This window comes from Centruroides vittatus, unplaced genomic scaffold (genome assembly GCF_030686945.1).
Source record: "Centruroides vittatus isolate TY-2023 unplaced genomic scaffold, ASM3068694v2 contig_484, whole genome shotgun sequence".
NCBI classification, from domain to species: Eukaryota; Metazoa; Arthropoda; class Arachnida; order Scorpiones; family Buthidae; genus Centruroides; species Centruroides vittatus.
This window is the reverse complement of record NW_027122274.1, coordinates 747,698-763,073: the sequence shown is the minus strand read 5'-3', so window position 1 is coordinate 763,073 and position 15,376 is coordinate 747,698. Positions and strand designations below refer to the sequence as shown.

At 27.6% G+C, this 15,376-nt stretch overlaps 1 protein-coding gene across 1 annotated transcript; it reads left to right on the top strand.

Moving 5' to 3' along the window:
- The first annotated feature begins 218 nt into the window (after window positions 1-218).
- On the top strand, window positions 219-15,298 carry LOC136977981 (heparan sulfate 2-O-sulfotransferase 1-like). The gene is made up of 7 exons (XM_067273602.1): window positions 219-543; window positions 9,890-10,152; window positions 10,244-10,329; window positions 10,427-10,565; window positions 13,101-13,198; window positions 13,285-13,442; window positions 13,606-15,298. Exons 1-7 carry the CDS (start codon window positions 390-392, stop codon window positions 13,824-13,826), a joined length of 1,119 nt encoding a protein of 372 aa, XP_067129703.1. The 5' UTR covers window positions 219-389; the 3' UTR covers window positions 13,827-15,298.
- The last annotated feature ends 78 nt before the right edge of the window (window positions 15,299-15,376 follow it).

The following is a 15,376-nucleotide window of genomic DNA, read 5'->3' as shown; positions in this document are numbered from 1 at the left end:
TGAAAATTATTTATAATTAATTACGGTATATTTCATAAAATTCTATCAATTTTTTTTTAAAAAATATTATATTAAGGAAAACATAATTTTATTTAAATGTGAAAAAATAAATATTTCAAACTAATAATAAATTATAATTTAACTATTTAAAAAATATATATTTTCTTATCAGAATTTAAAAAATTATATATGTGTACTTGATAATGCCGGCAGGTGGTGTAATCCACTTAAGTTGTTTTGTAATGTAGTATGTAATACGAACTTTTGAAGTCGTCTTTGAATTAATGGTTCGTTTGAAATTATGATTGCGACAGTGCAAACAAAAAGATACTTTATAATAAATATGTGCAGCTAGGATAGTTTAAAGCGTAAATATTGGGTTTTTCCAAATGAGAAGGTTGAAGTTGGTACTGCTCAGGATGATGCAAGGAAAATGGGCTTACTTTTTCATCATTCTTATTGTAGCTTTAATAACAATTTTTGCTTTTTATACTCATATACGATCTGATATTGCACGTTTAGATGATGCTAGGAAGAAACTAGGTAATTCAGTTTGTTTATACAGTTGATGTTATTGAACAATTTTGCTTTTAACGTTATCTCACTTAATTGGATCATTTCGATTATATTTACATGATTATTACATGATTATAAAGGTGACATAGGCAAGAAAAAGTTTTTGAGAAAATAACACAAACTATTCATACTATAACACAAGCATTTTATACTATATTGTAGGAAATTGTCTTGTCATTTGATGTTTTTTTGTTGAAATCACAATATGACAATGAATAAAATAAATTTTCTCTATAAAGATTATTAACAATTATAATCAGTAGTGTAACCGGAGAGCTGCCCGGGAGGTTCAGGCCTCCTTTATCTTTTTAAATAACTAAATTAAGAAAAATACAGGTAAAAGATTTGAATGTGACAAATGATCTCATACACATGTATACAGTATCTAAGATTACTTTTCATTTACAGTGGTAATGGGTGTACCACTGTAAATGAATAAATTTTGTGACAGGCAGGAATCACGGTGCCTGTCACAAAATTTGCAATTTGCGGAAATTTTATTCATCTAGCAATAGGAGTGGCAAATAGAGCAATCTGAAAAAATTAAAAAAAAAATCACTTGATGAGAAAGCGTACCAAAGAACATGTTATTGGTCTTGGTCCGACACATTTTTACTGTTAATAAACAAAAATAAAGTTGCTTGAGAAACTTGATCATAAAAACTGCATTTTTTTTCTTTTTTATATTGTTGGTCATCCTTTCATTTCTAGTTTCATTTCTGGTCTTTTTGTTTCAAAAGGTTGGTACAAAAAGTCACAATAAGCAAAAAAATAACCTGGCAAATGACTTTGTTTTGGCAAATAAATGATGTGTTTGGTGACTGGATTGGCAATTACTATGAAAAGCCAGAGTGACTCCTTGGTACGAGTGAATTTAGGTTTGCACATTTTAATTTGGTCCCCTGAATATCAGTTCTACTTACGCTACTGATTATAGTAACAATTATATTCTATCTTGTGAACATATTGGCCTCATTGGACCTGATTTCATTGGACAAGATGTTTATGTAATTATATTGCAAATATAAATTTTTATATTTATATATCATAAAATTTCATGAATCAGATTTTTAATTGTGTTAGGAAATGGATTTTCAATTAAATTTAAAAAGGTTAATTGAATTGAAGGGTCAGATGGATGTTCAGGTAGTATAACTAGCAATGCATCCACACAGTAAGTGGGAGTTGTGGGTTCAACTCCCACTTACTGTGTGATTCAAGAAAAGAATCTGTCTGGAGTGGAACACTCCAGACAGATTCTTTTCTTCCCAAATATTCTAAATTATTTAGTAAATGTTAATTTAATTATAATTATTAAATTTAATAAGAGATGGCACATAATGCCTACCTCTAGTACCAAATTACTTAGAATTTAATTAATAATAATAGTGGTAAACTAGTCCAATTCAATACAGTGATCGTTTGGCTTGTTAATAAAGATTTTACAATTGCAGAATTAGAAAAATGTATAAAATCTAAGTAAACTAAGTTATTTGTTATATTGAAAGGCAGATCCTTACAATGAAAGAATATTGTTTTCATTTTGTGTACCAAAGAAATCATTTACAGGCAGCCCTCAACTTTCGCACATTCTACTTTCACATAATTTGCTATTTTGCACATTTTTAAAAATTCAACTTTTTAAATTTTTTTGTCGATAATGAAAAAATTTGCCTCCATCAGAACGCTCATACACTACAAAGTGCGGTAGCTCGCTCTATGTTCTCGGACACACATTATTTTCTACAATAGCGGACTTCTTGAAATCACTACTGTGTTGATCCGAGCAAGAGGTGAAAACAGTTTCAGTCCTTGCATTAGAGTGTGTGTCAACGTGTTGTGTTTTTGCCAATTTATTTATGTTTAAATATTTTGTCCTTATAAATTGATAAACATGAGTGAGAAATGGAGAAACTGCAGTGTTGATAAAAACAAAAAGAAATTACGGACTCATAAACTTCATATGATCAAGACAAAGATGAAAATAATTAAACATTCTGAAAACGGTGAATCTTTTGTTTCAATTGGACATTTGTACATTGTAAACAGATCTATATGTTCAATTTTGAAAAATAAGAGTAAAATTAAGGAATATGTTCAAAATTGTTTCCAAAGGACACAGCATGTTATAGAAATCTTTATCAAGAAAAAAAAAGAAAGAGTGGTATTCAACTAACTTTCAACAAGTTTATAAAGAAAACACTCGAATGCACTTAAACACACCTCGTTAACTTCATTATGTATACATATTGATAAATACTTTAAAATGCAGTTTTTGGTGCATATTTTTTTTAGATCCCTCTACTTTCGAACTTTCGAACCAATTATGTGCGAAAGTCGAGGGCCAGCTGTATATCTATTTTTTATTAATTAAAATTATCAAAAATTAATTATTAATATGGAATATACTGTATAATTTTTAATTATAAAATTTATTTCATTGTAATAAAAATAAAAGATGTACAGTATATATGGTTGTATTATATTTATGCTCCTGTTTAAAAATGTATTAAATGAGAATCAGTTTTGTAAGGAATTTTATAATCATTATGAAACTGAGCATTAATAGGTATTATACAGCCAACCCTCATTTAACAACCTATCTGTTTAATGACCATTCAGACTTACAACCAGCCTCCAGTGTGAGGAATTCCCTTTCTTAATCTCTTTTCCACACTTTGTTAGTATCACTACATGAAACTCACAATCTCCAAGACTACATATTTTGTTTGTAAATCTGTACTTTATTGTACACCCTATTTGAATGATTCAATGACTAAAATATTGTATTAATCTGAATGTCTTATTTTTATGAATGAACTTTAATTTTTTTGATATGTCATTTTTCTAATTTTTTCTGATGTCTTTTTACATTCTATAACATGTAAGAAATACAAATTAAAACAAAGTTATCAAGTTGAAGTTTTCTTCAAACCTTTTCTTCATCTAGAATAAATAAAAACAATTAAGCTCTTGTTTATTGATCAATTTGCTTAATGACCTACATGGTCTAATGACCTAATGTAATTGTAGGAATGGGACTTGGTTATTAAGTGAGGAATGCCTGTAATAGTTTTAATAGTGATGATAAATGTTTTAATTTTTTTAAAACAAATACATTATATCAAGTATGAGAAAATTTATTCTAATTTATAATAAATATAGAGGTCTTAATGAAAAATTAATTAGGGAAAAATGATAAATTGCAAACTTATTTATATAGAGATGTAGGAAAAAATAACAGCACAATCTATCCATTTTGTTATTTATACAGGGTGTCTAAAGAAAAACTGATGGATTACAGAAACTCATATTTATTTTGAGAAAATAAATACCATCACAAAGTTTGTGGTAATTAGTGAGCAAACTTAAAAAGTTTTCTAATCTTTAAGAAATCTTAATATATGCACTATGTTACTCTGACAACCATCAAGACATTCAATCTCTCTCTAGGTGTTACATAACGTGTTGAATGACAATTCTGACTTCATTTATTGTGTGATCTTTTAATGTTTCAATATCTATAAGAAGTGTTTGATAAACAATGTCCACTTAACCTCCAGAAGAAAAAGTCCAAAGGGTTGTGTCAGGAGTGGTGCAAAAACTGAATTGACCCATCTTGCCCTATTCATCTGTTAGGAAAACTTCATTTAAATGTTCTATCTGCAGCAACAGTAGTGTTCTCTGTTTTTGTAATGTGGGAAAATTTTTTTTGTTTCACTGAAAATTGCTGAAAACTTTGTGTTGATCTGTTTTTTGTAAATATGCAATAATTTTTGTAATCTGTCACTTCTCAGATGTCCTGTATTTTTTATCATTTTCTCAAGATATAATATAAATTTTCATTAATGAAAATGATGCAATTTTTAATTTTAATAGATTTAATATCTTAAAAATATTTTAACACTTATAACAGTAAAATTGACAATGTTGTTTCTTATTCTTAATTCACTAAATTAAGTATGTTTCTAGCCTTGTTCTGATATGCTATTCATTTTAATTGTTTCTTAAATATTATGATAATGAAATACTATTATTCACGTGTGTAAAACAAATAAATAAGGCATATCGGAGATGTGCCTTATTTATTTGTTTTACACATGTGTGAGAGAGAGAAATGTTTGCATTTGGTATCAAATAAACTACTATTCAGAATCAAGGTTATTACAAAACATTTTGGATTATAATAAATATAACATTATTCTGATTCTTAATTAGTAATGTTTGCACAATTATAATGCAAGATTTATAAAATTTATTAATAATAAATTTATATATATAATATCTCACTAGTCATCACCTTGCTATTGTGAGAGAGCTCAGTAATTCTGATGAACTACAGAACTATGTAGCCTGGAGAATCTGTTCCTGGTAGGTCACCTATGCCAGTGAGGTCTGTGGAGAGAAATGAAACCAAGAGTAACTGACCCACATCTATGGAGATTTAACCATGGTGGTAACATGATCTAAGTGTAATACCAGCTTGGACAGCACCCTGGACTTGTGAGTTAGGAAGAGCTCACATTTGAAAAATATGTCGGTCTCCTTTGGCCACCAGTGGTGAAAGTGGCACCAGTCCAAGTATGGCTACTTCAATTCCTACACCAGTTGTCGGAAGCTGACCTAATATTGATGTTTCTGAGGTATTCCAGACCACTAAAGCAGATAAATCACACCAATGGATGAAATGGACATTGGAAATGAATGAGTTTATCATTTGTACTTACTATACCATCACAAAACTTGAAACAAATATGACAACAGTTACATTATTTACTTTCACAACAATATTCTCATCTTGTAGTCACTGTACAAAGGGTTATTGATCAACCCTTTGTACAGTGAGGATATTGTCGTCCCTCTCCCCATTTTAATTTTTTGCATCGTACAAAACATCAGACATTCTGATAAACATACAGTGAATACTCTTATACTTGTTTTTAGCCAATTTTAATTAGTTTTAAGTTTTTTTTTTATGTTTTACTACTTTTTTACTGAAAAAACATTTTATACATTTTAACAAAATTATATTTATTTTTACAGTTTTTACTTATACTAGCCCATGATTTAACAAAAATAATTTTATTTCTACAGTTTTACTTACTTTATCCAAGAGTTTAATAATTTAGTTATTCCATAGTGGTAATTCCATATTTATTTATTTATTTATTTAATAATTTAGTTATTCCATAGTAGTTATTCCATATTTAGTTATTTCATTAGTGGTAACCTATAATATTTTAGGACTGAAGAGGGGCATTAAGCCCGAAATGTATATCCTTTTAAATCATAGAAAACCTACTTTTTCCACTCAAAAAGAGTTCTTGTGTGATTTGTTCTCAACAGCAACCTTGTGTTAATTCTGAAAGTACTATTAAAGCTATTAATATGTATGTTGTCCCTGTACTCACTTATTCTTTTGGAGTTATACACTGGACAAGATCTTGAGTACCTCAAAATGAAAACAAGAACATTACTAAGCATAAACAATATCACCCAAAACTATCCATAGAAAGGCTAACTCTTTCTTCTAAAGAAGATGACTGTGGCCTTACTAATATAGTTAACCTGCACTATAAACAAATTCTGACACTGAGAGTTTTTACAAAAAAAAAAAATCAAGAAACATCAAGATTACATAAAGCAATAACTGGCAGATAGTAACCACACACCTTTAAACTTATACTCTGAGCACCTGAACATAGCTCAATATATAAATAACATAGACACCACTAAGCAGTCATGGGCCGAAAAAGCACTTCATGGCAAGTCTGCCTTTGACCTAACTCAGGAATATGTTGACAAAACTGTCAATCTACTGGCTGACTAGGAACTGCCTGCTTGGAGAGATGGAGGGTTTTATTGTTGTCTTTCAAGATCAGGTCATAAACACTAAAAACTGCAGAAAATACATCCTGAAGGATACATTACTCACAAATGACTCTTGCAGAAAATGCCACATTCTGCCAGAAATAATACAACATATAAGTTCTGGTTATAAGCTCTTAGCACAGACTATTTACATAGGCATAATCAAATAGCAGATATAATACATCAAGTGCTTGCACACAAACATAGATTATTAAACATCCAGGTACCATAACTACAAATATATTCCACAGGCATTTTTTAGAAAACACCATGCACAAAATGTACTACAACATAGCCATAATCACAGATAAAACAATTTACCACAACAGACCAGACATCACACTCATTGACAAACACAATAAAATCACATACATTATAACATATAGCCATTCCAAACACTCACAATTTACTGTACTAAACACATTCACTGGAAAAATTAGCAAGTACACAGAACTCACCCAGGAAATAAGGTATCTGTGGAGGATGGATAGAGTGCTTATTGTACCTGTCATTCTCTCCTCTACAGGTGACATACCACATACACTATACAAAAGTCTGGGAACATTTCAATTGAATAGAAATACATACATCACACTACAGAAGACCACAATATTGAATACATGCCATATTGTTAGGAAATTCCTGAATACATATACTGACACACTTATTTTATTTTAGTATTGTTTTGGTTGCTTTGTCTTGACTCTGGTCTGGCATAGTACACAACCACTGGTGTCAACCGAGTATAAGCCACTAAACCAAACATAATAATAATAATAAGACAAAACAAAAAAAAAATTTTTTTTTGTTTTGTCTTATTATTACAGTAGAGCATCAATTATCCGACTTAATTGGGGACTGGGGTTGGTCGGATAACCGAAAAGTATGAAAAAATACATTATTAGTGTAGTGTATTAAACCTGGTTTAAATACTAGCCTCCCTTTCATGGTCGAGCCAGTGCTGCCAGCTAAAACATGCAAAAATTTAACAAAAATAATTATTAAAGTAGCCAAGACATAACCAAATATTGTAGCACCACATCACTAGCGGACATTTGAATTTGCCGACTAGAACGCGGTCGGTTAATCGGGGGTTGGATAATCAATGCTCTACTGTATTATTATTATTATTATTATTATGATGTTGGGTTTTAGTGGCTTATACTTGGTTGACACCAGTGGCTTTAAAAATAGTTATAGTAATTTAAATTAGCTGATATACTAAAATTATTTGACAAATTAGATATTTGTAATTCAAGCTAGAAAATATAGTTTTTCTGTATTGCATAAAAGTAGATGATCAGATTGTTAGTGTTTCAGAAAATATCAGTTAATCTTTCTTAATCTGTCTTATTCTTGAGATAGTTATTAAATATGAGAGTAGCAATTTAAAAAAAAAATATCATTGTTGAATGATCCAAAGATCAGTAAGGTATGAACTTTAGAACTTTATCATTAAACAGAAATGCATTTTTATTTATTTGACTATCCACTACTGATATAATTATACAGTAAACTAAGTTAAAAATTATCTATCTATTATTAAGTCAGTCAAGTTATGGTTTGACGTAGCTACCATTGTTTTGAACAGTGTAAAAAAATTAAAATTACAAGCAAATTAACTGAATTATTCTGACTAAACTTTATTAAGATAGAATGAAATAGCTATGAATTTTGACCAAGCAATGCACGGTACTTGATTTGGAATCTGAAAGTTTTACAAAGTAAAAGATCCCTTTTTTGATAATGCACAATGACTTTGTCAAAGATTCTTTAAACAATTTGTTCCCTTTACTAAGTAAATAAACTGGTCCCTGCTACTCTGCAGTTTTACATCCCAGTCAAGATTTGTGAAACAAGCTGCAATTATGTGTTAACTTATAAGTTTACTTCTTGCTCCTGTAAAAGATTACAATGTATTATTGCAAAAAAATTTTTAATCAACATTTTTTTGTTTTGTTGATACATCAAACAATTTCTTATCTTGTGGTATTGAAGAAATGGCATTTTTATTCTTTTATTGTAACTTATTTCTTTAATTTCTTTATCTTTATCTGTAAAAACTGAATAAAAATGCATTTTTTCCCCAGAGTCTCTAACATATTACATTATTTCGTTATATTCCAAATAAAATATAGAATAAAATCCAAATTTAAAACTAATTTAATGATATAAAGATGATTTAAAATGTGATAAATTGTAATACATATTTATAAAATTACATATCAAAAAATGTTATTCAATATAAAATACATTATTTATTTTTCAATATTACATAAAATTCTGTTTTTGTTGAACTATATTTAGTATTCCAATAAAGGAACTAATTGCTTTCTAAATTTTTCATTGTATTTATTCATTTATATCTTACATATTTTATAGTTTAAAATTTTATGATATTTCTGATATTTTATTGAATTAAAATTTAAGATAAAAATTTATAGCCTTTCATCTGAAATACCAAAATAACAACAATAGTAGTAATAAAAATAATAATTAAGAAATCGAATTATTTATTTATTTAATATTTTCAAAGTCGTTTGGTTCATTTCCAGAATACATTGTTGTTTAAAATTTATAGGAATTTAAACAATTATTGCTAGAAAATTGAGATTAGTAATCTTTCACATATCAAAAGAAGACAATGAAAGTTAAAATGGAAAATAAATTTTTATAAATGATTTTGTAATACATACAATTAATTTTTACATGTCTTATTTATTTTTTGACATATTTGTGTTAGTAATCTTATATACTGTATATTTTAGTGTGTGTCTGAATACATACACACACTAAAATATACAGTATATACAGACTAAAAATGGTTTAAGGAGTCAGATTTATTTGGGATAAAATTTTTTTTTCTTTGTGATAAACACGTTAGATCCAATTAGTTTTTGAAAAAGAAGTTTTATTCAAATTCTGTTATATCACCAGAGTGTTTTGAAAGATGCATTGAATAATTTAATAAAGTAGGAAAAATAAAATTAAACTTTTAAACCACATAATCAACTTATGAATAATTTATAATAGAAATAAATATTCAGAGCTGACTATTAAATATCAGTCAAAGCACACAATTTCATTGTTATCTTTCATATGTGAATGATCTTGTTTGTTTAAAAATAAGTAATATAATCTTTTTCTATCATTACTTCATTCATAAATGTTTTTTTAAAGAAATTATCAATTATAATTTTGTTGGTTTGTGGAATTCAATTCTCACTTAACAGTTACTTAATTACACAAATTAATTTTAAAATGGAAGTGTTTGAGATATAATAAATCAACTCCAGAATTTAAAATATTGGAAATAAAAAGTAAATAATACATGTAATTAAATAAAGGGCTATTTTGTTACTTTGAAAGTTTTATATTTTTTAAAATTTAAATTGTTGTTTTGTATATAAATTTTTAAATCATATTTTATATTTTTCAATAGCTATTACTGTAGCAGAACTTCAGTTGCATAATGGAAAGGAACAAAATTCTAAAATAATAACAAATCCCATGATATCAATGTTACAGGAAGATTATAGTGTTTCAAATTCCATGGAGAATGCAGTTATTATTTATAATCGTGTGCCAAAAACTGGAAGCACAAGTTTTATGGGTATTGCTTATGATCTTTGCAATCGTAATAAGTTTCATGTTCTCCATATAAATACCACCAAAAATTCTCATGTTCTTTCCCTTTCAGATCAGGTAATCTTTTAAATTAAAAAAGAAATTTTAAATATATATTTAAAAAATTTTTATATATATATTTTTAAGACAAAGCAATTTATCATCATAGGCAAGAATTGTACAAAATATAACATCTTGGAGGTTAAAAAAGCCTGCTATATATCATGGACATATGGCATTTTTAGACTTTCAGAGGTAAGCAATTGGTCATTTATTATGAAATTTCTTAGATATTTTTATAGTTTTTATTAAATTTATAAAAATTTAATTTTCCTATATTTTTAAATTTCAGATTTGGTATTAAAGAGCAACCAATTTATATAAATCTTATTAGAAAGCCTTTAGATCGATTTATTTCTTATTACTATTTTCTACGCTATGGAGATAATTTCCGACCTCATGTTGTTCGAAGACGCCAAGGAAATAAAATGGTAAATATGGAATTAAAAATCAATTAAAATTAGCGTTTATAATTTAAACAGAAAATTCAAGAAAAAAAGCTATTTTTTGAGTTAAAGTTTTCTTTCCAGAATCTGTTATCCAATTTGCAATTCATATAAATTGGAATTACCTTTTTTCATAACAATCAATTACACAATGACAGTATTTGTCACTTCACTTTATTCTCATTTGAGATTACTGTTGATCAAAATTACCATAGAATTTTTGTTTAACTACTGCAGTGATTTGTATCACTATTTTCTAGTTTATTAATAACTACTTACAAAATTTTTAAGACAAATACATTCAGAAATTGAGTGAAAACTAAATTTTCATCAGTTTTTGACATATTAAAATTTACTATTATTAAGAAATGTTGATGATCGAACTATTGGTAATAAAAGTATTAATTACTGCAAAAAAAAAAAAAAACTGATGTATTGATTTTATAATTAACTCAAAATATATCTTAACCCAGTAATAGAAAACAAATTAATGAATTAACATTTAAAGAACATCATCAGGTTCTGATGATAGACAAGTTTAAAAATACAAACAATGGAACAGTTCAAATCTTATTATACTAGTAGCTCGGGATGCCCCCTAGTGGGCATTCTAGCAGCAGCAGTGACATTCTGTGGTATAAATAATAAATATAAATTCCTATTACAAATAAAAATAATAATATACTGAATTTCTGATGGCGTACCCTACTAAAATGCAGTCAAAAACGCAAAAAACCTCATCTAAAATAGTACAGTAGAAGCCGAGCTCTTCAGGATAATCCTTCACTCTCTCCCCATGGGGGAATTAAAATTCCCCCATGGGGAGAGAGATAAATTCCTTTTTAATGTGCATTCTCATGGCATACCCTACTAAAACACAGTGAAAAATGCAAAAATCTGCATTTAATAATAATATACTGAATTTTGTGTTAATTTAAATAATAGCTAGGAGTGCCCCTAGTGGCTGTTCTAGGCATACCGAGACAGATATACAAACAGCACGATCAATGGCTTATATTATTAGATATTGCATGCTCAAGGGATGAATATACAAATTAATGTAAAATTAAAAATAAATACATAAAATTAGTTAAAATATCTAAAGAAAACAACTTAAAAAAATACATATAAATTAATATAAAATAAGTATAAATAAAAGAACATTACATACATGAATAGACATAGAAACAAAAAGAGGTTAAAATTAATAAAAGTGTTGAAGACATTAAATAGAACTAGCCAACTGCAAATAAAGCCCTCCATGCAGGTGACAATGGCCCTATGTCTCTACTGTTAATTGTGGTTCCTTTACAAATTGCTTTATAGATTTTGAGTATTTCTAGATTAGATGAGGAGTTTATGTGTGATATATTAGATGTGCCCTATCAAAAAAGACATTATTGTTTTGGTTGGAGGCAAAGGCTGCAAAGGTAGTTGTAGTCAGGCATTTTTTGATTGAGTCCTGATGTTCTTTTATCCTGGTATGCAGAGATCTACATGTGACACCAATATATTCAAAGGGAAAATATATCCTGTTGTCAAAGGCATTGAGTAAATGTCTGAAGAATAGTTTGATCAGGATCTTTGTCATTCCTGATTAAGGAAAATACATTCAGGCTCCTTTTATAAGCAATTTGAAAATTTGAGCATTGGACCTCAATCAAAAAATGCCTGATACAACTATTAATGCATAATTATTTATTAAACTATCTATATATATAAAAACGAATGTATGTCTGTGCGTGTGTGTGTGTGTGTGTTTGTCCTTCATGCATTACCACACCATTTATCCGATTGCCATGAAACTTTGGGAAGTTGTTTAATACATTCCCGCGAAGGTTTGTGGCATATGTGAAGATCACCATTTCCCCCCTTTCAAAAATATATTTATATATGGATTAAGGCTTTTATGTCCAACAGATGGCGCTAACTTCCGACGACCTAAGTTTGCTTTTCTGTGAGAATGGACCTAAGCAGATCATTTTCTACCTATCTATATAAATAAAATACAACGTTTGTTTGTTCCTACCGATTCCTTTGAAATTTTGACACAACGTTGCATTCGAATATGCACGTGTTTTTATATAATATACATGTCGAAATTCCCCCTACGGGGGGAGATGGACGGGATTAAGGCTTACCGTGAAGAACTCAGCTTCTATTTATACTATTTTACATGCGGTTTTTTGCGTTTTTAATTGCGTTTTAATAGGTGACGTCAACAGAATATACACTAAAAAGGGATTTTTCGATATTCCCCAGCGGGGAAAGGGACAGGATTAAGGCTTACCGTGAAGAACTCGGCTTCTATTTATACTATTTTACATGCGGTTTTTTGCATTTTTAATTGCGTTTTAATAGGTGACGTCAACAGAATATACTCTAAAAAGGGATTTTTTGAAATTCCCCCCATGGGGGAAGTGTTACACATTTATAATAGATACATTTTGAGCCACAACAACGCGTGGCCGGGTCAGCTAGTATTTAATAAATTTAATTACATCTCTGTTTTAATTTTAGACATTTGATGAATGTGTGGAAAAACAAGAGAAAGAGTGCAATCCTGAAAATTTATGGCTTCAAATTCCATTTTTCTGTGGCCATGCGTCAGAATGTTGGTATGATGATATAATTTTCATTAATTATGTATAATATTAAATGAAATTTTAAATTTTATAAAATGTCAATTTTTACTTATTGAAAGGATTCCAGGTAGTGAATGGGCTTTGTCTCAAGCCAAACAGAATTTGATTGAACATTATTTATTAGTTGGAGTAACAGAAGAAATTCAAGATTTTATTTCTCTTCTTGAAGTAACACTTCCTAGATTTTTTAAAGGTGCTACAACACTTTATAATGAAGGTACTTAAAATTAATATTTTATATCACTGTGTATGCTGGTTATTTCAGTTTATATTTTCTGAAATTATATTAAACAATTTCATTTAATCTAGCTTTAAAAATATTTTATAACTTAAAAAATTTATATTTATTCTGCTAAACTATCAAATTTTTTTTTGCTTAGGTAAAAAATCTCATTTGAGAAAAACTTTTAATAAAATGGATCCATTACCTGAAACTGTAACAAAGATTCAACAAACAAAAATTTGGCAAATGGAAAATGACTTTTATGATTTTGCTCTTCAACAATTCCATTTTATTAGAAAAAGGACATTAACAATAAAAAATGGGGTTGTGAGTGATAAAGGGCAGCAGTTTATGTATGAAAAAGTTCGTCCCAGGTGATTTTTGTTATGTTTGTATTTTTTACAAGAATTTAATAATCAACTTAAAGCACATTAAGAAAAAATAATGGAGTATATAAATATATATATACAGATTTAGCACAAAAATTATATGATGTTTCTCATTAAAAATTAAAAAGTTTATACAAATTATCAAAAATATTATAATGTTTATCTTCCTTTTACATGTAATAGCTGTGATGGTTTTTGTTTTAAATTTATTTCTTTAGTATAAGGGAAATTTTTGCCATCTAAAAGTAGAACTTGATATATTAGGTGGTTAGAGTATTACTGTTCTAGAAAATATCTAGAGTGATAAAGATTTATAACCATTTATAGTCATTTTAACAAATAAATGGCCAGTAATAATTTTTTAATTTCCTTTTTACCTATTATTGGTAAATAATTTATAAATTGTTTATCCATTACAGTTTTCAGATAAAATTCATTTAATAAGAAAATAAGTTAAATTATTGCATTTATACAAAATTCTATAAAAAGCAAACAAAGTTTATTTTTATCAGCTGACTTGTCTGATTACTGAACATTGATATTGTGTATTATTTTAATTATTATAGATTTAACAGAGACCAGAATGATTTTATGATGATTTATCAGATTCCAATATAATTTTGACAAATCATCATAAATTTGAATAGCATAATGATACAGGATACAACAAAATTCAAGTTTTGTTGATTAACTACTGCAACATAACCTATGTTGTCGTAATTATATCAACTAAAACTTGTTATAGGAATGCAATAGTTATTCACTGATTTGACTAATATAAAGAAATGTAGGTTATAATGAGACTAACATGAAATGAAAATAAAAACTTGTAATGAATTTAACAATGAACTTAGTATACTTAATTAACATCTTTTTTATTCATAATAGTACATTCCATAAATGATTTTATCCATACTTTTTAGAAAATATATGGAATAATAAAAGAATACTAGTTAAACAGAAATTTGGAAAATTTTTCTTTAAATAGATTTATATTTGAATGCAAGAATTTCATTTTCCTACTAAATGGTACTATCTGAAAATCTTGTAATGAAAAAATAAAAGTATTAAGTAACAATGCATATAATGTTTTAACAAATTAAAATTTATTTTGGTGTGCTTGTTTTAAGCTATTATCTTTTTTGTAAATGGAAGATACACAATTATATTATGTAATAATAAATTTCCTATTGTAACTAAAAAACTTAGTAATAGCAATGTAGAGATAAAAAAATTTGAGGCCGAATAATATGCATAAAATTTGAAAATATTCATTTATGAATTTTTCTGACTGCACAACATTTTGATATTTTGTATTATAAAGAGATTGTATAAGTAATAAGAATTTTACAAAAGAAAAGTTATTAAAATATATAACTTGATTAATACATAAAATGTACAGTATATATACAATTTATTCAAATATATATATATGTAAATATATTAATAGTGTATTTGTTTTTATTGTATTAAATTGGTCGACAATTTTGTTACAAGTCTTTTATTGGAATATTTACTTAATTTAATTATATATTGCAA